At 40.5% G+C, this 22,569-nt stretch overlaps 1 protein-coding gene across 1 annotated transcript in view; it reads right to left on the bottom strand.

The window, feature by feature from the left end:
* rnf144b (ring finger protein 144B) overlaps positions 1-15,265 on the bottom strand; it is a 32,436-nt gene extending 17,171 nt beyond the window's left edge. Inside the window, exons 1-4 of the mRNA XM_066645481.1 lie at positions 15,069-15,265; positions 5,803-6,003; positions 4,938-5,042; positions 3,365-3,425 (exon numbers count right to left, since the gene is read on the bottom strand). Coding sequence (XP_066501578.1) covers positions 3,365-3,425; positions 4,938-5,042; positions 5,803-5,931 — 295 coding nt within the window. The 5' untranslated portion in view covers positions 5,932-6,003; positions 15,069-15,265. The remainder of the gene's footprint in view (positions 1-3,364; positions 3,426-4,937; positions 5,043-5,802; positions 6,004-15,068) is intronic.
* Positions 15,266-22,569: the final 7,304 nt, after the last annotated feature.

Raw genomic sequence — 22,569 nt, forward strand, 5'->3', positions numbered from 1 at the left:
CGGCTCCCCAAAAAGAGCAGAAAATCCCATCACTAATGAATATAAGTATACAGTATGTGTGGGGGACGGGGCTCGGCTGCAATATTTTCTTTGTGAGATAAAAAAAATAAACCATAGTCAAGCCACATATTTTGTTTCTTATTTCTTCCATTTTTACACACACAGATACATGTAGAGAGACTGAGAAGATGATTCTTAAACCTGTGTCCTGTTCCACATGACAGAAGCTCTGGAATGTCCCAGCTTATTACGGCATGGTCCTTTGTCATAGTGTCTCAAGAATATATCCCCCTAAAAAAATCAAGCAGGATTATAGATTAAACTGCCAGTTAACATGTTAAAGAAACTCCTGGAAGATAACATAAGATTCTTACATCTAGATTCTGCAGGCAGTACCAGCAGAAGGTGTGTTTGCAGCTCTTGCACAGCATTTGCGCACAGCCCTGATTACGCTCAATGTAGACACCACATTTTGGGCACTGCTTGATGGCTGTTTCTGAATCAGAACTGGGCTGCTCACTGTACACGACAGACAGACAGACAATACTTATTTTACCCTAGTGGTTCACTAGTGTGTGATTCAAAGGTTTGTGATTCTATTTGTTAAATACATTGTGTCAAAGTAGAGATTATTTTTAGGAAACCTGAATAACTAAAATGTTTTCTTAAAAATGTATGGTGGCAGCATGGTGGCGCTGCAGGTGTCGCAGTCACACAGCTCCAAGATCCTGGGGTCTGTGAGGAGTTTGGTGTGTTCTCCCCGTGTCCGCATGGGTTTCCTCCAAAGCGACTCAAAACTGTTCATAGGTGTGAGTGTATGAGCGAATGTGTGTCGCCCTGTGAAGAAATGGCGCCCCCTCCAGACCCTGAACTGGATAAGCGGTTACAGACGATAAATGAAATTAATTTTTCACACTGACCTGTCTTTGGCTGGAAGAACCACTAGAGGCTGCTGCTGCGAGCAGGTGTGTCTGTCTTCCCATGGTTCTCTGCAGCTGCAGCAGAAGACAGTTTGGCATATGGGGCATGGCACTGGCACCACTCTGCCCTCTGCACTGGGCATAACACTGCACACTGCCTGACAGTCCCGCACTGGACACCAAGCCTTACTGGGGTCCAGCTGAACTCCTGAGAATGACAGAAAGTTCCGGTCATAAAATGGTTACATACTAGGGACGTACTCAAAAACTATGATATTTGAGTAGTTAAAAGGGTTAATTAATGCAAACTTAATGGCACATTTATGAAATCAGCTCAGACATGAGAAGCCAACACCACTGGAGAGCCAAAGTGCAGGAGGAGCTTGTGTGAAGGGGAGAAAGCAAGCCATCCTACCCACCCAGAAAGCAAGGCCAGTTTGATTTTAGATGGGGCATCACCACAAATTATACCAGACAACCCTCCTAATGAGAGGGCCAACACTTTGACCGCTGTACCACCCTTAAGCCGCAAAGATTCAGCTCCTCCCATGTGCTCGTCAGAGAAATATACTGTCATTGTTCCAAAAGCTAACATAAGTGAGAATAACGTATTACCATCTCTATCTAATGATCATTTTTGTCCGTTTTTAGTTTACTACATCACTTGAACACAGCAGCTGTCCTTCACATTCTGAATCATAATCACGATGAATAGACCAATAGAAGTCTTCTTAAAATGTCTGTATTGTTGCCCTGTATCTTTCCACCAAAGTTTGAGGAGCTGAACATTGGTGTCTCAGTTTACAGAGTGTATCATGTTTTCTTACAGTTACTGATTTCCTGAATTTCAAACACTTAGGATCACAAATCTCAGCAAGGAATAAAACACCGCCCAGCCTTGCTAGGTTTCATCCTCTGAAATGTACGCATTATCCGGGCTGCCCAACATCAGTAGCCGACACAGCCCTGCTCTGTGTCTCTCCGTCCAGAGAAGATCAAGCATGTATGGAGAGCTCTGGCACTGGCAGACAGAACTGGTGGTTCAGGGAAATACCTCAGCTTTGCCACTCTGAATAAGCTCATTGTCCTTTGCTCTCTGTGGTATTTTGCTAATTACATAACGTGAAGTATGACGTGTAAATCTGCTGCCAGACTATGACCACAGAGTTGGTCCGCCCAAGTGGTTTAGCTTGTAACAGCAGCTTGGCCTGACAAACTTAAAAGAGCACTTTGTAAGTATGTGATTACTTGAGAGTAGAGGGGAAAAATGATTTTAAAATGCATGCAATGATTCAAACAAACTGATGGTTGAAAATGAATTAGGGTTAGAATAGAGAAGTGGCCTTTGGTAAATATGTAGTCTGTCTCCTTGTGGGATATTTCTCATGTAATTCCAGCAAATGGCTGAACTCCATGGTTGTGCTGTATAAGGGTATTTAATATGCACTTGTAACCTTTACCCTTTTTGCTTTTATTTCTAGTTGTTATTTCTAATAGGGCTATTCGCTGTAAACAGAACTGTGTACCAACCCTACCTCTGCACAACACAAGTTATGGTCTCAAACACATTAAAAGGGGATATATTATGCAAAACTAATTTTGCATGCTCTTGCATTTCCACTTGGGTCTCTACTGCTCCTACACACACTCCAAGCGCATTTTGGTGTCAGGAATCATATGGGTGGGGCATGGTCAGCAACAGCTTATTTGCATAAAAGCCCATAAACGGCTCGTTCTGAAAGGAAATGAAACTGGCGAGAATTGAGCTGGTGACATCTCTTTATGTGAGAGTGATTTTGTGCAAAGAACTTCATGAACATGTTGTGTAAATAGCCCATAGACCTATTCTAACTTGTTTAAAAGGAGGTATAATATGTCCCCTTTAAGAAGGCGAGCAGTTCTACAAATTAACTCTTGACGAGGCCACAGCTGTTCACTGAAAACCATTCCAGGTGATGACCTCATGAAGCTGATTGAGAGAACGTCGAGAGTCATCAAAGCAAAAGATGGCTACTTTGAAGAATATAAAACAATTTTTAAATACTTTTTGTTTACAAGATTATTCCATACAAGTTTAATGTTTTACGTATTCATTTACAGTGTAGAAAATAATTAAAAATAAACATTGAATGTGATGTCCAAACTTTTGACTGACACTGTACATTCACAATACATGGAAAATGGCCCAAAACAAAAGAAACCCTCCCTGAGTGGGTGTGTCCAAACATTTGACTAGTACTGTATATTCTCAAATGTTCAGAAATAAAAATTACAGAATACAGTTCCACGTCAACTGTAAATCTACGAGCTGAAACGACATTTTGGCTGCAACTTAAGAGTACCTTTAAAAAAGTAATAAAATAGGTATTGAAAGGGACTTCACTCAAGAGCATAAACCTTGAACAGATATTTGTGCTCATACACACAGACTCTCACAAACAAACCTCTTTCAAATCTGAGACGCTGGTAGAGCTCGACTTGATCACTTCGGGCAAAAGATGCAATCTGTGTGAAGAAAGGATTAACAGTGAACTCAGAGCAAACCGTGACTACAGTAACATGGAACAACATAAACTCAGATTACATAAGTCAGTAAAGAAAGAAAACAACATTCATGATACAGTATTTCTGTGTTGACTTTATGGATCTGTCACTGTGTTGGTTTACAGTTTGCAAACCGCTTAAGATAAGCTTGGAGAAAACTATGGCATGACTTTGACACATGAAGCTATTATGTTTTATCTAAAGCATACACAACTTTATTTAATGAACAGATGTTGCCAACAGTGTTTGTTCCTAACAGACGTTTCGCTATTTTTTGTGTGCGCTTTTAATTATCTTCTTTTTCTCTTTAACGAAACTGTGAAGGACTTATAACCAGGTAATAATTAACCAATATTCATAAATAATACAGGGTTCTTTCTGTTTACTTTTCCAGCCATTCTCTATCATGTTATTTTTAAAGGTCTTTACAAGTAGGACTGTCAGCAAGGGGAAACAATATGAGACCACACTTTCATGTAATAAAATCCTCCAAAACCTTAATCACAAAGCACTATATCAGTTCTATCAGTATTTAATGTGTCCACTCTTTACTAAAGCATTCATTCATTCATCGTCTGTATGCACTTGTCCAGTTCAGTGTCGTGGTGGGTTCGGAGCCTACCCGGAATCACTAGGCTCAAGGCAGGAACACACCTTGGAGGGGGCGCTAGTCCTTCACAGGGCAACACACTCACACCTACAGACACTTTTGATTCAATCCACCTACCAACGTGTGGGAGGAAACCCACGCAGGCACAGGGAGAACACACCACACTCAACTCCTCACAGACAGTCCCTGGAGCTGTGTGAGTGTGACACTACCTGCTGCTCCACAGTCCTGACCCATATCTTAAACAACAATACATAAATAAAGTTGTGGGTTCGAGCACCGCTCCGGGTGACTGTCTGTGAGGAGTTTGGTGTGTTCTCCCTGTGTCCGCGTGGGTTTCCTCCGGGTGCTCCGGTTTCCTCCCACGGTCCAAAAACACACGTTGGTAGGTGGATTGGCGTCAGTAGGTGTGAGTATGGGAGTGAATGTGTGTGTGTGTGTGTGTTGCCCTGTGAAGGACTGGCGCCCCCTCCAGGGTGTATTCCCGCCTTGCGCCCAATGATTCCTGGTAGGCTCTGGACCCACAGTGACCCTGAACTGGATAAGCGCTTACAGATAACGAATGAATGAATAAACTTTGCTTTTGTGGAAAAATATCCTTGCAGATTTTGTTCGAAAAACAGAAAGCAAAGTTTTCTGAAATAAACAGACTCTGTATTAAATGCAGAGTTTGGAAAAAACAAAATATTGTATATTTATATAAATTATATAAAGATGTTTTATTATATAAAGATGTGTTATTATATTCAGTTGTTAAAATGTCTGTGTTTTCTTTTGATGTTTTGATATGTTTACATAAGTATACATATGGAAGAAATTACTATTTCTCAGAGGTACTACGTATATATTTATTACATACATACCTCAGAGTCCAGTAAGGGTCCTGGATGTTTGCAAGCCAGGTCAGGGCAGGTAACAGGGGCACCGGCTCCATCCTGTATGGCTAACTGCACATACTGACGCAAACACTGCAACCAGAACACAACAAGGTGTCACTATTCACTTAAATTAATTCCCAATACATTTAAGTGATAATGGACTGCATTATAAAATATTTATAATTTTCTAGTAGCAAGTTACCAAATTAAGTAATAAATTAACTAAGCGTCTAGAAAACCAAAATAACCCAGTGTCTTTCAGTGCGAACCATGGAATAACCTGTTTGCCACTTCTGTGGAAGAGGGTTATAGGTCACTGTAAGAGTTCACTACACACGGAACGTAAGATGAGAGGGAGCTGCTTTTGCTTTTGTGTTTTGGTTACTGTTTCCCTTGACCTTGCACGACCAGGCCGCCGTCACACTGATAAGAATCTGCTGCACACTCACAACAAAGAACAGCTGCCATGTGTGTGTGTGTGTGTTGACAAATAAACATGACCTGAAAATGTAGACAATATTTTAGTGATTTCTGATAAAACTCTATGAGGACAAAAAAATGTATCATATGCAACAGTCCAGCGCTGGGAGCCTTTACACTACTCAATTAATCTGACGTTTCTCTATGGAGATTACACACTGTGGTTTAACAAAGGGGACTACCTTAAAGAAGCTTGAATTAATTTAACCAAAGGTATGTCCACAAATGTTTGAACATATTATTCATTGTATACGGTATCCATTAAGTAGCTACTGAGAAAACCTCCTAAGTCTGAGACTGCTCCACTGTGTTCAATTAGTCAAGCAGACTGTCAGGTGTCCTCAGTCCACCCCTGAGATGACGTCTTTACCTGAGTGCAGAACACACAGCCGCAGGAGCGCAGTCTGCTGATGTCTGCCACAGGATAATCGCTTAGACACAGTTTGCAATGTATCGCAACTGACTCCGTCTGGATGGGGGACTCTGAGACGTCTGCCATTGCCTATCTGCCTCTTGGGCTCGGTCTCAGCCCCTCAGTTTCAGACACGAGGCAGTGATGTCTTCCATTTTCCTGAAGGGCACAGGGAAAAGAGAGGAAATGAAAGCGGGTAAACAGCTGCTATATGGACATGGCTGTTGTGTGTGTGTGTGTGTGTGTGTGCCATACAGATGGAGGTCAGTAAATAGAATGTGTATCACCTTCACACAGTGTGTGTCTGTGTCTCTCTGTGTGTGTGTGTGTGGATAAACATGAGGTAATGAGTGAAAGTGCAACACAGTGCCTATGAGTAGTGTGTGGCATTCAGGCCATTTATTATGTTTTGTAACCAGCTTTACCATTACAGTAGAGCAGGAATAACCTTTAATAAAGCTAACTGTGTACATTACTATTTAAAAACAGCTGCTAAATTTCCCACTACCTCCTGTTCAGGTAATTGTGACTCACAAGAGGTATATTTTATTAGAGCCAGAAATAATTTTAAAATGGGCAGATCTCCAGAAAAAGCCCATAAACTGTAGCTACTCAAATAAACACTGCCAAGTCCAGCTGGAGAGCACAGAACCAGCATTCAATAAAGGAATAGTCAGTCAATACAGAAAAAAAACACAAACAGAACAGACCCCTTAGACCAAATGTATTTGATGAGATTTTAAGTAAAGCTTATACCCTTCGAATTAGCATGAAGCCTGTTAAAGAGCAAATAATGTTATCTGTTGCAAGCTAATAAAAGTTACCGAACCCAATGTATAACAGGTATTCACTTGCATGTTATGTGTTTCTGTCACTGATAATTCCACCCACCATCTAAGTCTCACAAACAATGACTGGCCCACATTGAGTAGAATTCTGCTATGTGAGCGGAACCACAGATTTGGGCTCTCTTGGGCTCCCAGATACAGATGGATGGTTGTGGCAGCACCTCATAGGGTCATTCAATAAGTTCTGGGTATCAATATAATCTACTAATCCTGCAGGGAATTTTATAATGGTTCTTGGGAGAGACACTTTATAAACAAAATGTCAGCTCATTTCAGTCATTAATTTTGGTGCATTCACTATGAAAACACAAGTGTGTTTGGGAAACGTGAGCATTGCACTGTGAGAGACGGTGGATTCTGAGATTTTAGTCCACCACTGTTGTATAACACGACTCATTATTGAGATCAGGAAAAAATATCTCTAGATACTATGCCCTCATTATGTCTCATAATTCTCAATGACATTCTAAATACACAAAGCATATGTTAGATCCGTTTAAAATCTGGGGCACTCGAGCCATTTGGAAACTAAACTCTTGTTTTTGGCCCAGAGTGCCCATCATTACCGGGGAAAGCACCAGAAGCAGCCCAACTGTTCGCAACATGTTCAGTTGGAACAGCAACCGCCCAAGGCCAAAACATGCACCAAGACACCTCCACCCAAAGAGGAATAGCACAAACGCTGAAATTCCCTGTAAGAGGTTACAGGTGGTTGGCTGAGATGGAATATGCTAAAATAAACCAAAAAAGATTTTAGAGACAGAGCCACTTACAATTTTTATAAAACCGCAACAAAATAGAGTTTAAAATAATACACCAGTGGTCTGTAAATGTTAATGGCAATATACGATCCTTCCACTAAGCCAACACAGCCACAATGACTAAATTAATTCATGTAATGCTTTTATGTAACTTGGCATGTTAATACAAATCTAAAGTTCTCAGGGACACATACGTACTTCAAGCATTTTAAAACCAAATTAACCCAGGATGAGAAATATGGCGGTTTAACCTTGTGTTCAGTTTTAGAACTTTGTCAGTATGTGTGTATTTCTGAAAAGAGCTGGACAATACGACCGAAGTTTATATCACAACATATTTCTGATTTTCGGTCGATACGATATAATATCAGCTTCGATATGAACAATAAAAAAGCCACTGGAAAATGTCCAAGAACTGAAAGAAACATGACGTCACCATTAAACAACCACCTCATGGCTTTGACAATATTCATATTTTTAAACTAAATTAGAAATTGAGCGCAGTCAACTGACGGCAGCGCCCTGTAATGACCGTCAGTCGGTGACAGATGCTGTAAATAATGTATATTGAAAAACTGAAAATGTATTTAAAAATCATATCATAGTTACTGAAACATTTATATAAATATATTAATATTGAATTATTGTCCAGCCATTGTACACAGGGCCATGACTTAAGGCTGGTTTGTACCTCAGCATACGCAAGTGTTCGCCTAGGTATCGGCCAATACACTTTAACCTAATGTAATTGTGTGCATTAGCAGGCAGAATCCACACCAGATTGTTTAAAAAAAACAAGCATCAAAGAATTAAGTTTTGCACTCTGTCAATATGACACCATTCCTCATCTCATGACCAAGCCTCAAACAGCTCCATTTTGATTTGGTTTATGCTCATTCTAGTTGTTTGAGGTGCGTGACGCACAGCTCCGCATCAGTCACACATTCGGTTCAGTTTCTGGAGCCGTGCATATTAGTGCATCTACATGCCTCTGCAGACTAAGATTACCCATTATTCCCTTCCTCTCTGTCACGATGTTGATATGTTTACATGTATTTATGTAGATGTCTTTAAAATGAACTACTTCCGTTTAATTAGACATAGTGCAGAAACACTGCAGGAAAAAGACGAAATTACAGGATTTATTGATTTTAATAGTCATTTTGGTCCTATGGGTTCCAATTTATAAAACGAAAACATTATATTACATATTTTGCATCGCGGGCGGCACGGTGGTGCAGCAGGTAGTGTCGCAGTCACACAGCTCCAGGGACCTGGAGGTTCGATTCCCGCTCCGGGTGACTGTCTGTGAGGAGTGTGGTGTGTTCTCCCTGTGTCTGTGTGGGTTTCCTCCGGGTGACTGTCTGTGAGGAGTGTCCGTAGTGTAGGTGGATTGGCGACTCAAAAGTGTCCGTAGGTGTGAGTGAATGTGTGTGTGTCTGTGTTGCCCTGTGAAGGACTGGCGCCCCCTCCAGTGTGTATTCCCGCCTTGCGCCCAATGATTCCAGGTAGGCTCTGGACCCACCGCGACCCTGAACTGGATAAGCGCTTACAGATAATGAATGAGTGAATGACTTTGCATCACCAAAAACACTAAGTACTATAATTAGGCCCAGGCTATGTTTTTGTTTAATTGAACTATGAAATAACATTCACAAGTTCTTATCCAGGTTTTTTTTTTCTTCATAATTCCAAAACACTTTATGAAAATATTCATATCATTTAACATTATAGAACAAGGTTTAATAAAAATCATCCTGATTCTCATCTCTGAAGCATCATCGACCTGCTTGTCAATCGTCCTATATTCACTTATCAACTTATAGCTAAGAATCTATCATGGTAGAATATGCCTATACTCGATTATGACTGTGGCTTAGTCAGTCCTGTTACAGACCCAGAACTCAGAATAATGATACTGAATGCCCCTGATAAGGTTGTATGTGTCCAAATACATTTACAGAATGTGTAATATTTGCCCCTTAAGTGATCTGACATAGCAAACTTCACATTAACATTAGTGTTGCACCGATACTGGCACTTAAACACAGTATGGGCTACAGAAAACACTTATACCATAGGTGTGTTGGAAATGGCCCACTACTCACTATTCCCTACATGTAGTACACAGGGCACTTTTCAGGACACACCCCATGAAGCAGATACTGACGCGCATGCGTGCTGCTAGATGCAGCTCGAATTAAACGTTGGAGCAGATTATAAACAGACTGGGTATTTCACACTACATGACTCCAAACTCCCCAACCAAACATGCAACTCGCGTTTTCTTAGAGACACAGATAAATATAAAAGAAATACACAAAGAAATAAACATGTATAAATGTTTTTGGGTCATGGATTGGAAAACGTAGTCAGAGCAGTCTCTACACACTGCAGCTGAAGCTGGAGATTAGTAGAATAGCACATAGTTGGGCACCAGTGTTGCATCATTTAAGGCGGAATGGAAAATTAGAATTCAGTTGGAATAAATGCTGGAAAAAATCGTTATTTGGGGATATTTGCTTCCAGCACCACGTAATATATTGTAGTTTTTCATAGTTTTACTGTTTAAACCGTCCTCCACTGTATAGCTCCACTGCACGCACCTGTGTTTACTTTCTGTTCTCTGTTCTCATTTGCTGTTGAAGGGACAAGAGTTGGTGGAGAGTTTACACTAAGCAACTACAGCCAAATTCGGGTCGAAAAAAAATCAAACGTTTGATATGCTATGACTGGCAAAATTATTTAAAATCAGGTTAAAAGTTGTGTAGTGTAACCCCAGCTTAAGGCATGCTAAAGAACACTTCATTCAAGCAACCACAACGAAGCACAGGTCAGCAGCAGTGCTAAGAAAGTGCATTTCACCCGTCATGACAAATATCCTCACAACAGTGTAAAAAGATGTTCAGTCTTCCTACATGTTACTGCATTGTGGAATATTGATTTTTTCATAGCTCTGGAACTTTACATTTACATCTGGAACAAATGATGTTCATTCAAGCTTAACAGCATGAATGAATAAATGAAGTTCATTCAAAATCTGTAAGTATAGCAGTATTAATACCTGGATTTATAGGCATCTGTCTAGTATTTAAGATATATACAGTTGGTATCGTTACTCGGTATCGGCAGATAGTTGAACATGAAATATCGGTATCAGAAGGGAAAAAGTGGTATCGGTGCATCCCTACTTAACATTGTGAATGACTGCAATCACATCTTCACAAAACTATTCCAACATCTAGTGTAAAGCCGTCCCAGGGCAGCAGAGTAGAGCAGAGCGCCAAACTCCTTCAGATGAACATCAGAGGCAAATGATAGCATTTGTCAGGTGAGCTCACAAAATACAGGGGGCCAATTATTTCAAGTCTACACAAATCCCATGGTCAGCGTACTCAGCTATTTGTTGACTGTAACTAAGTAGGCTTGCTAAACCTGTGGAGTGAACTGTGGTACAACTAGGACAGGTTTAGCCAGAGAAACAGTAGGGATGGTCTCCTACAGAGCGGACAGTCTCCCTTATAAATTCTTGAAGCCAACATTCACTACATGCCAGGCAGTCCGGCTCAATGGGCAGAAGTGATAATGCCATAATCTGGGATCAAGATAGATTACACGGATCCAGTCAATACAAAGCAGCGGAATGAACAGAGTGAGCAGCGGAAAATCATGTGTTGTCCAAACCACAGGTTTAATATTTTACATAATATAAACAATAATAACAGACAAAAATTATTACGTATAATTATGTATAATGAATGCAACCAATTTCTAAAACTGAACTCAAATACACTAGCAGATTTCTTTGAAAAATGGAAGCAAATATTTACATTCAGTTGCTGAAGCTTTGGTGTAACTATCTGCTAAATATATATTTTCTGCCATCTTCCTGATGCTAAAAAAATTAAGAACATACACAGACTGGTCACTAAAAATGTAAAAATATAAGCTGGTGTGTGACATATCCACAGATCTGCTTGTTTGTGTACAAGAAATCCATTGGAAACTCATAGTAATGCGTCTGTAAAACACATCCAAAACACCCTGCAGAACGGTAACGAAATAAAGTAAGCTTGTGGATTTATGCCAGCACAATCCCGATCAATGTGACCAACATTACTGGCCTAAATTTACAGTGCGTCTCTGCGAGCCTCATCGATTAATGGAGCACGTGAAAGAACCTTACACTTGGAAGTGCACTATGGCTTTTTTTGTTGTGTCATTCTAAATTAACCCCAGGCTGAAAAACATGGGGCTTAAAAATTCGACTACCTCCCGCAGCCTCACCTGCAACAGGGAAATAACAACACAGAGGAAGACAGCAACAGAAAGCAGGATCCATATTACTACTGTTATTACTATCAACTAAAAACGTCAGTGGAACGTCTGAGAAATGTCTGGTAAGGTCAATGATCACCTTACTCTTGTCCTGAGCCACGTCCTCGGGTAGGACATACTCAGGATGTGGCTGGCACACATGAAATGGGCTATAGCTGATTGGTTAATCTCAAAGGGAATCCCCCTAACACCGAACCACCCAGCGAAACCCCAATGATATATTCTTTTTTAATTGGTAGAGTGTATTGCTTTGATTTAATAACAGCCTCCACTCATCTGGGAAGGCTTTTGAGTAGCTTTTCGCTTGTTAAGTGTGACACCACGCATGACGTCCATTTGCGCCTTCAGTCCCATGTCATACATTCATAAGACATTTGTTTACTGTTTGAATAAAGCTGAATGTTCTGTTTATCCTTCATTTCTGGGAGCCGAGGAACCGCATAAGGAAAGCTGTGTCTCCTGTTGCTCCATCTCCAGGAGCAGAGGAGCCCCAGAGGGAGCCATGTCTCCCACTCATGGTCAGTCCCGGTGTTCTAACGAATTGTGCTACCAGCAATTCTCTTCTATATGAAGTAACTAAAATTGTACAGAATGTCGTTAGGTTTCATGCTGGTTTGTTGGTTTCAGTAACTCGCTAGAACGTCTGTCACTAAACCTAGCAGCAAAATAGTCGGCCATACTGGGCAGCGGTTTAACAAGCAGGTATATGTCTGATATGATCTGATGGCATTCAGCCACCGAAAACAATGTTGCTTTTCCACTGCACTGTACCTACTCTATTTAATTAGACTAAATTTTGTATCTTGTATGTGGAACCGAGTACTTTTTTTTGTCCCTGCTCGTGATTTCAAGCGAGCCAAGCAGGAACTAAAAGTGACCTGTAAACCCTGCAGAGCAAAGGCAACAAAACACAGGCCTCCATCATAAATTTTACATTTGTAAAACCTCCAAGGTACAGTAGTGATCACATTAGTTTTTATCTGACTCATAACAGCAGCTTGTAAAATTACACTGTGTTATTTTGAAGACGTTCAAACGCTCAGTGGATTTCTGGCCGGCAAAAAACTCCAACAATAGCTGAACAGCGCAACAAGGAAAAAAAAAATCTACGGATATCTCTGATTTTAAGAACACCACACAGAATGCCATGCATGATGAGTAACCACGCTTAACGTTACCGCTGCCGTTGCTGTGGTTTCGAAAGCATGTGGCTCCCATTAGAGATGGTGTTTTGTGACTGTCATTGGCTACATTTTGGGTGGGAAAACCAATGTATACTAGGGACTGAGCCGAGTCTAGAAGGCACCAAGCAGTGGACATGTGACTTTTAGTGATGAGGCAATGGAGTTCCATCCCTCTAGATAATGCAGCTTTGTTGTTCCACAACCCAGTACTGGGTGGGCTTATATTCTTCTAGCACGGTAACTATAGATTCATGTGCAGCTGCTCCAGAACATCACATTTCATTAGACAAACTCTTCAACATCTGTATCCACTCTGTGTGCACCTAAAATTGGCTGAATTCACTAGCTGTAAGTGGCATCTACAAACATTTGGATATATAGTGTATCTGTTAATGCACCAGGTAGGTGAACACTGTACACATCAGTCCAGGCTGGTTTTAGAGAAATAAGATGCTGATTTCCCATAGTTAAATCTCTAACAATATCATCCAAGACCAAGGTCATTACCTGATTCAGGAAAGCTGTCTATCAAATGTCTAAAAAATACAAAAAACAAACTGTAGCAAATAAATTCTGTATTTATTGTCCAACCTCGTTAGCCATTGCCTTCACTGAGACACAGTGGTCTAAAACCATCCTTAGCTGGACTCTGCAACCAGCTTTAAGCTGTTAAGTCCCTTTTTGGCAGCCAGTTAAGGTCACCCTTTCTAGAAGCACAGCTCAAGTTCAAGAACAGATCGAGTTGCTTTTGTGTACAGCACTGCTCAGAAGTCATCTATCACCCAGTCAAAACAGCCAATAATTAATAATGGTCATTTTTTTCCTCACGTCTTAAGATTAGTCTTAGATGTTTTCTGCTTGTCAATATAGGCATAAGTTACACTAGGGATGCTGGGGATATGTCCCCCTTTTGTATGTGTACTCTACAAAATATTTTCTCTAACAGCTGTCTGCAGATACCTGTCCAAACTGTCTGTGAACACAGCACTAAGGTCACACACGACAGTGTAAGTGGTCAGCCCATGGCTGTATTATTGATTGACATAATAACTCATTTCTTTCACGTAAATGTTGCCCATGGATCGCTTTCCTACGCTTTCCTACACATAATCTGCAGTTATTAGTCAATAATTCTATTTCACAAAATGCAGAGATAATAAACACGGCACCACTGACATTTTGTGAAGGGATACGCATTATATTTTAATAACCTTTTGTGAACCTCGTACGCCCACTCCCAGCGCTGATTTCTTCACAGTGAAGGTGCATGCCCAAGGACTCGTTTTTTTTTTTTGAGGGGCATCGAAACGGAATGCAAGCCCCTGGTCCACATTTTTGCTCCCAAGCACTTTTAAAGCAAAGCTACACCCATGCTTCTCACAATTCAAATAAGTTCAGGCCTTCTGCTTCTTTATTTGCACATTTTCTTCTTTTCTGATGGTTCCACGTCCTTTCAGACCCATGGCATCAGATGCATTTTCACAGTAAAAATAGAAACAAACACCTATAAATCTTTCCAGATCTTAGTTGAGACTGGAGGTTGGTTTTCTCTGTTTTCTAGAATACATGTTTTAATGGTTGTTTATAGGATGGGGACTGTTTTGATGGTCACCCCCCACCCCACCAAGGTCTTGGGCGTTAAGAGCCCCGTTTTCTTTTTCAATTAGAACTCAATTCTTTTCCATAAAACCCCCCTATTTTATAGAGTTTGATTGTCTTAGCCTGATTCTAACATGTTCAGACATAGCCCATGAAAGTTTAACAGAACAACGTGCACTTAACGGCTGTTTAACTGGAAATTAAATAAACCAGGGGTAACTTATTGACTGGTATCCACACAGTAGTTACGTTAACGTTACATTTGCACGTGGACAGCAATGCGTTGGCTTAAATGAGGCTTAAATTAAACAAATATAAGATTTAATTTCAAGGTTAACGTTATGCTAAGACCAATTTACTATTTATATAACCCGAAACAAGCCAATGACACATTCAAACCCGCTCAGTGTATGTTTTGCCTCTGAATATTTGCAAATGGCTGGTAACGTTCGCGACAGCTTTACGGTTTCAATCCGGGGAAGAAAAGCCTTTACCGGTCAAGAGGGGCTGCTGGAAGACCCCCGAATATCCGCTGTAATTTCCACCGGAACCGAGACCCGAGCACATTAACATGCGGGACCTCTCCGGACCCCGCGGAACAGACACAGTTCTCCGCAGGACTCCCGAGCGGCCACAGACACAACCGTCTCACTCTGCCTCCTCCACTCAGGCTTTATTCATGACGAAAGGTGAGCTTTGTTTTCACACCCGTTTTCAGACAAGTCCCGCCCTCCTCCACTGGGATTGGTCCATAGACCTTTGAAGGTACATCCATTTTATTAACTTCTCCCTCCCGTGGAAATAAACTGGTTACCATTTTAAAATGTCTGTTTTTTTTTGTTTTGTACATTAAAAACATATCCTGCGCAAAATAAGCTGTCAACATCATGGCCAAGCACTTACGCTTTGAAGCTGCAGTGTTTTACAAAATGTCTGAAACGGGCAGATTCAGACAACCAAGAGTTCTGTCATCACAAACCTAAAGAACCAATCGCATCGACTTGAAGGGGTGGGGCTTTCAAGCTGCATGCAAGCGGTGGAGGGCTGAGTGTAGATAGAGCTGGGGACTAATTGTATATTCATAGGCTCACTATTATATCAAAAGCACTTTAAGGTGCTTTTTATTTTATTTTATTTTTTTAGGTGAAAGGATCTTTTTGAAAATTATGTTCTTTTTTCAGATTAAAAGGCAATTTTATAAATGCTGTGCTGCAACTGTGTTAATGTTTAATAGAAGACTCATTTGTCTACTACAACCCAATCAGCATAGAGCAGGGGGCGGGGCATGTATAAACAGAGGCGGGGCATGTATAAACAGAGGCGTGGCATAAAACAATAACACAACGGTGAGACTCTCTTCAAGACATGCAGTGTTAACTCTTCTGTGTGTTTTTTGCACCAACTTTATAGCGACCCCCAAACTGGTGTGGTGAAGTGTTTACTTCGACATTGCCCTGTGCTAATACTGAAAGACCAGATTAAAGCCTAATATCAATATGAGATGTATCTCACTTCCATGCTTTAAATTGAAAACACTGGTTTCTACAAGCATTTTCCATGCTCAGAGCTCCACTGACGATACTGGAGCATTGTGTAGTCCTACAGATACAGACTGAAGTCCATCTGTTGTCCTGCATAATTCACTAGCCCTCTCTCACCCTGTTCTTTAAATGTCCGGACCCTCATAGAGCAGGTATGATTTGGGTGGTTGCACGGGCGCTGCAAGAAAACATGGGTCCCTCAAAGGGTCCCCTGTCAGTGGAAGGTCTTTAGAATTGTCCTAACTGAGTGGATCAGACACAGCAGTGCTGCTGGAGTTTTAAATTCACTTGTCCACTCACTCTCCACTCTGTTAGACACTCCTACCTCGTTGGTCCACATTGTAGATATCAGAGAGAGTACGTCTGTTGCTGTACTGCTCCTGTTGGTCATCCTTTAGTTTTTCATTAGTGGTCACAGGACGCTGCCCAGAGGACACGGTTGGTAGGATTTCTTTTGGTTGGTGGACAGTTCTTAGTCCAGCAGTGACACTCATTTCAGAGCAAGTGATATACTACTTTGTAGAACTACAAAATGGAGCTGATCAATGGACAAAGAAATGTACAAACGAATGGGTCGACTTAAGGTGATCACTGATACTTGTATAGTCCTATGCTATCATAAAAAAGCCATGTATACAATGATCCATCTCAGTTTTCCACTGCTATAATTATTCATAAGGACTTTATTTCTCTTTATTTGACCAGCAGATGGCAGTAATTATCAAACTGCAAATTGGACCCAATGGTCATGCTTGAACAAAACATGCCACGAACAGTAGAATTGCTGCGTTGAAGTGCAAGTCTGGTGACGTATTCTTCCGAGGTTCAACTCTTTCCCCTAAATTGGTCGCGTCCATGTTGTTTTTGTGGAATTTTTTTTTTCATGCTCCAAAGATGTCCTGTTGATTTTTACCTTTCTACTGGTGTTTTTGAAAATAAATATAGCAAAACAATGTATGTGTTCATTGTAGATGTTTAAAAAGACATTACTCTTAGAATTATTTACAAATTGTACACTACTGTTTGACGCTACTGTTTTACTGCTGGACTGTTACGCCGTATCGGAAACAATGTTTACGTCACAACTCAGGCAGTTTGGGCAAAATGTCGGCGTGTCCGACATCAGCTTCCGACTTTAGAGGGTGTTCATGTGGTGCCTCCTGGTGGGAAACTCGTTTTTTCTGATAAAATCAACACAACTTGAATGTAGCATGTTTTATGAAGTATGCAGTAAATGACTGGTCGCACTCACACAGCTCCAGGATTCCCGCTCCGGGTGACTGTCTGTGAGGAGTTGGTGTGTTCTCCCAGTGTCCGCGTGGGTTTCCTCCGGGTGCTCCGGTTTCCTACCACAGTCCAAAAACACACGTTGGTAGGTGGATTGGCGACTCAAAAGTGTCCATAGGTGTGAGTGAATGTGTGTGTTTGTGTTGCCCTGTGAAGGACTGGCGCCCCCTCCAGGGTGTATTCCCGCCTTGCGCCCAATGATTCCAGGTAGACTCTGGATCCACCGCGACCCTGAACTGGATAAGGGTTACAGATAATGAATGAATGAGTAGTGGCATAGCAGCAGGCCATTTTAAAATCTTGGCCTGGAACCTTGATCCAAGGTCCAGATTTAATGACCTATATGAACAAGACACCAGTCCATCACAGGGCATAAACACTGACGATTTAACGTACACACACACACCTTTTGTATGGTAAATCCACCTACCAACATGTGCTTTTGGGCTGTGGCAGGAAACTGGAGCACCCGGAGTAAACCCACACACACAACTTTTCAGTGACATTAGGAAAAGATCAAACCAAGGATTCTGGAGCTGTATAGAAGTGACACTTCATGTAGCAGCCCAGTTTGTCTCACACCGATTTAAAAAAAACTTCTCTGGCAATATACTCACAATCAATCATTGGGAAGCCATATGGATCCCAAAAGAACTCCTATTTAGAGGAAGTGAATTAAAGCTAGAGTAGGTGATTTGTGCGCGCCTACATACATCACACTATCACCACTGAGCGCTGGAAAATGGCAGAGGAACAGACGATGGCATGCACTGGTAAATAACTAAAGAAATGAAAGTCAGTGGCAGAAATGGTATTCAATAAAAAGAAGTTGGGTTTAGCCTCATATCAGCAAAACAACCCCCTGTAGAAGGGACTGTTCTAACAGCACTGAATGATGGACTGATAACTCTGGCTGCTGATTGGCTAAATAAAAGTGACAACCAATGAAAAGCATGTTCTCTGTTTAGGTGCCGTGGAGAATCGAGAATCTGCACCTCGAATGCATGAATGAAAATCTCTCCTTAGAATCATAGATGTAAGAAGCAAGCAGACATGTTTACACAGGTGTAGTGATTGTAACATTTTTTCAGCTTTTCACTTTTAGATGCCAGTCAGCCATTTTTGTTTCTGGTGAATCAAATACCCATAGAGATGTGACGATGTGGAACGAGGCCTGCTACTGTCAAGGCTGCTTCATAACCAAAGCCACCGATCAGATTTATTTCCATTAGATCAGATTGAAACGGTTAAAACTAAAGGCTTTCTTTTAAAATCTGAACTTTAGCGCAATTCTTATGTTCTGTGTTGAAGTACACGATGAGACACCAGCTACAAATGGATGTCTAATTTTAAAGGATAGCAGATAATCTTAAGATGCCTGATGTGTGGTAAACCATGAGAGATTTTTCTTAGAAGTGAGATGAAGGAAAACAGCCCAGTTTCAGGTGTTCCGACTCGTTGCTGTTGCTGTTGACTACAGCACATCATGGCAACACAATTCCTGAAATTCCAGCCTAGCACACAGCCTCCATGCTACAATATTTTGTCTATAATACGCTTGCCATCTGATTCACTGAAATTGAAAACACCATGTTGGAAAACAATGTGGTTGCCCAAGAGCAGGGCCAACACTAGAGATGAATGATTAGGGGGATAAACTTTAACCAGTGGCCATGCCCAAGGGTCATGAGTTGCCAATTAAATTTTAGGGTGTGAGAGGCAGAGAGAGAGAGAGCAAGTGTAGAGCTAGCCACAGTTGATATCTGTTTTGCTGCTCAAATATTATTCCCTGTTGGACTCTGGCCCATTGCTATTTCACTCAAGAGGGCTATTAATAACAGCATCCAAAGAGAAGGAAATTACAGAAGTCCTCCTGGACTTCAAAAACGACTGCCTAGAGACTTTCAGAACCATATTATGTGTAAATATCATATCCATGTGTGCAAGTTTAAAGCCATCCCTCCCTGTTATACCTTCTTTAAGAATGACTTTGTTGGTTATTATGATTAATTAAAAACTAATTCATAAAACAAAATATGAATACGTTAATTAAAAATATGTCACAATTCTTAGATATTTAATTCAAGTACTTATTGCTCCTTCCAATTAATTTGAATGTATATCCATATGTATATGACTGTTAATCCCCCAGAATAGGATTTTGTTTTTTTCTCTCTCTCCGTTGTACTTTGTGTTCTTATGATTTATATCTGAATGTGTATTGCTTTTATATAGGTTATATGTCCCAAACCTGTATTGAATATTGTATTATAGCATTTAAAAAAACAAAAAAACATGAACCATCACTATCTGTCAGGCCCTGTGCCTTAATATCTTCTTTGCTGTCTACATGGTCATCAACATGGTTTAATAAAGTTTTATTTTCATTTTTGTGGGACATTTGAGGACGTTTGTAAATTAGCATGCTAACTGTAGCCTGCTAACTCAATCAGTTTTAGCTTCTCTTGTTGAACTGTATTGTTTCAGTAACAATAACTTGCGGTGGAAGTGATCACTGGACATTTTATAAACTAATGAAGCTGTTTTATATGGTTTGAATTTAGATAGAACACTGCTTTGTTGTACATGGCTGCCTATCTACTGTATCTATGTAGAGCTATTACAATTTGATTGTGAGCTTGATTACTGTGATTACACTGATTAATGTGTTAAATTTGATTAAATACTTAAGCTGTGTGAGTTGTGGAACGTTCACAGTTGCGATTATGTAAATGACACGCCAAGACAGACTGTCCTAGACACTGAATTCCAAATATTACTGACATACTGGACAGCTGATGTCACTACAGTATCATTTTGATGACCCACAGATGGAGTTACAGCACCACATGTGTACTACTCACACAGGCCAATGACACAAAAATTTCCGATGCCCTGGTCCGTCAGCTGCTGTGCTTGTAAATGTAGACAGTAAAAAGTAGCTTGGAAAGGCTACATGTGTAAAGCAAAGAGAAGACGAATGATTATAAAAATGACAATATTAAAGGGGAGTTTTATTAATCTAAATTGTTCCGAAACTAGTATCTCAAAAAATGTAAGCTATATAAAATGTAACAGGATTTTATTTAAGTTCTGATTTCGACTTTATTTAAGTTCTTTTTTTTTAATTACTTGAATAACATATTTGTCACTCTCAAAAAATAAAATAAAACCTTTTTAAGAGAAGATAGGAAAATAAATCATTTAAAATATAAATATATAAAGAAAGAGAGAAAGAAAGCCAATTAATGTAAAAAAAATATTTTATCTATTTAAATAAATAAATATATAAAGAATGAAAGAAAAATTATATAATATAAAAATATAAAAATAAAGATAAAAGACAGCCAATTAATGTAAAAACATTTTATTCCAAATAATTTGAGTCATTTTTACTGGTCCACCAATTTTTCAGTGTACACAGCATCTGACTTGTTCAAATAATAAAGTTTTCTCTGCAGGATTCTTTTTGCTGAGACATTTCTTTAAATAGCTTTCCACATTCAGTAGCTGAGTTTTTCTCCACGCTCTTTGGGCCGAGATAATCTTGTAAACAGAGTGTCTTTGTGCTGAACTGTTTTCAGTGGCGCCATCCATCACAGCGGGTGTGTACTGCAGTCGCTGTTGTCAGCAGCCCAGCCCCAGGCTCTGGTTACAGGGGAAAGTGGCTGGCAGTGTGAGACACAGCTGAGGTGTTCTTTTGCTTGGACTGGAGCTTCGTAATCTGATGCTAAACTTTGTGCTGAATGCACTGCAGGAATTTCCCATCAGAGCATCAACTAAAAGAGCCCATTGATGTCATCAGAATCATGCAACCTTGAACTTCGCCTCTGATTAACTGTGGCCAGGATGGGGTGTTTTGGCTAAGACTGACCATTAGACATGCTGTAACAGAGCAGTGGCCGTTAGCATTAAGAGACCATTACCCCAGAGTGTTGCAGATGGAAATAATTAATTCAACCAAAGGAGAATGTAATATCTACGCTGAGTACATTATTAACTTAAAATATGTTGTACATGATTGTGAAATTAAATGAAATGTGCAACAAAATGTGTCTTCCACATTTAACCCATTTGTGACAGTGAACACACACGCACAAACACACACTAGTGCACTAGGGGCTGTGAACCCACACCCAGCGCACCGGGCAGCCATCCCTAGCACCTGAGGATCAGGTGTGGGTTTGTTGCCTTGCTCAAGGGCACCTCAGTCATGGATTGAGAGAGGAGGACAGTGCTGTTCCTTCACTTCAAGTCCCACTCTTCAGTCCTATAAGCCCTCTTCTCTAACCATTAGGCCACAGTTGCCCAATGTACAAAATCGGTACTAAATCAATTATTATATGGGAATTCCTCCAGTTTCTTAATAATGATGTTTTTAAATGAACACTAGATCATATTTTTACTTGGTTAAAAATCTTTATGATACATTGTGAGACCTGTTACAGGGAGAATAGAGCCTCTGCCACTGTAAATCTAGGCTCAGCACTACAGAAACTGCACTATGTAATATTTGGAACAGGACTGTAAGATCTGGACCAAAGACACCAGTCCCTCAACGCATCAGGTGCTACTCCATCACTTCAGAGTGGGGTTCCTCTGCTACACAGCCCAATGCTGATGGGATATATACCCTGCTAGCTGACATTTAGCATTAAGTATGGTGAGCTTAAGTTCATGTGGGCTGCTACAGAGAGTCCTATTTAGTTTCATACTATTTTACACAGGTTTAAAAACATTTAACAATAAGTAAAGTGTATATATCCCTGGTTTAAGGTGACCTAAGTACAGACTGAGGAATAAATAGTCATCCCTCGAGTTATAAACTGTCTTTCCTGAAGACAAATCTGACAGGATCTATCCGTGGAAGCCGTAGGTTATGTGCTCAGGTCTAAAAACAGACCAGTGTTTAATCAACAGTGCTAGACTAGATCCAGACTCCTCCAAGTACAACAGAGCGTGTCCTCCCTTTATGAATGTGACTGACAGCAGTGATGCAAAGAATGGCCCCACAACATTGCCTCAGCGCTCTGTGTGTGTGTGTGTGTGTGTGTGTGTGTGGGTGCCCTTTGAGCAAATGCTGGCAACTCTGACACAATGACTCAACAATATCAGGTGGGTGTGAGAAATCTATACTACCCTCTATTTTTAGCAGCTGCTGCTCAGA

The sequence above is a fragment of the Hoplias malabaricus genome, chromosome 1 (assembly GCF_029633855.1).
Source record: "Hoplias malabaricus isolate fHopMal1 chromosome 1, fHopMal1.hap1, whole genome shotgun sequence".
NCBI lineage: Eukaryota > Metazoa > Chordata > Actinopteri > Characiformes > Erythrinidae > Hoplias > Hoplias malabaricus.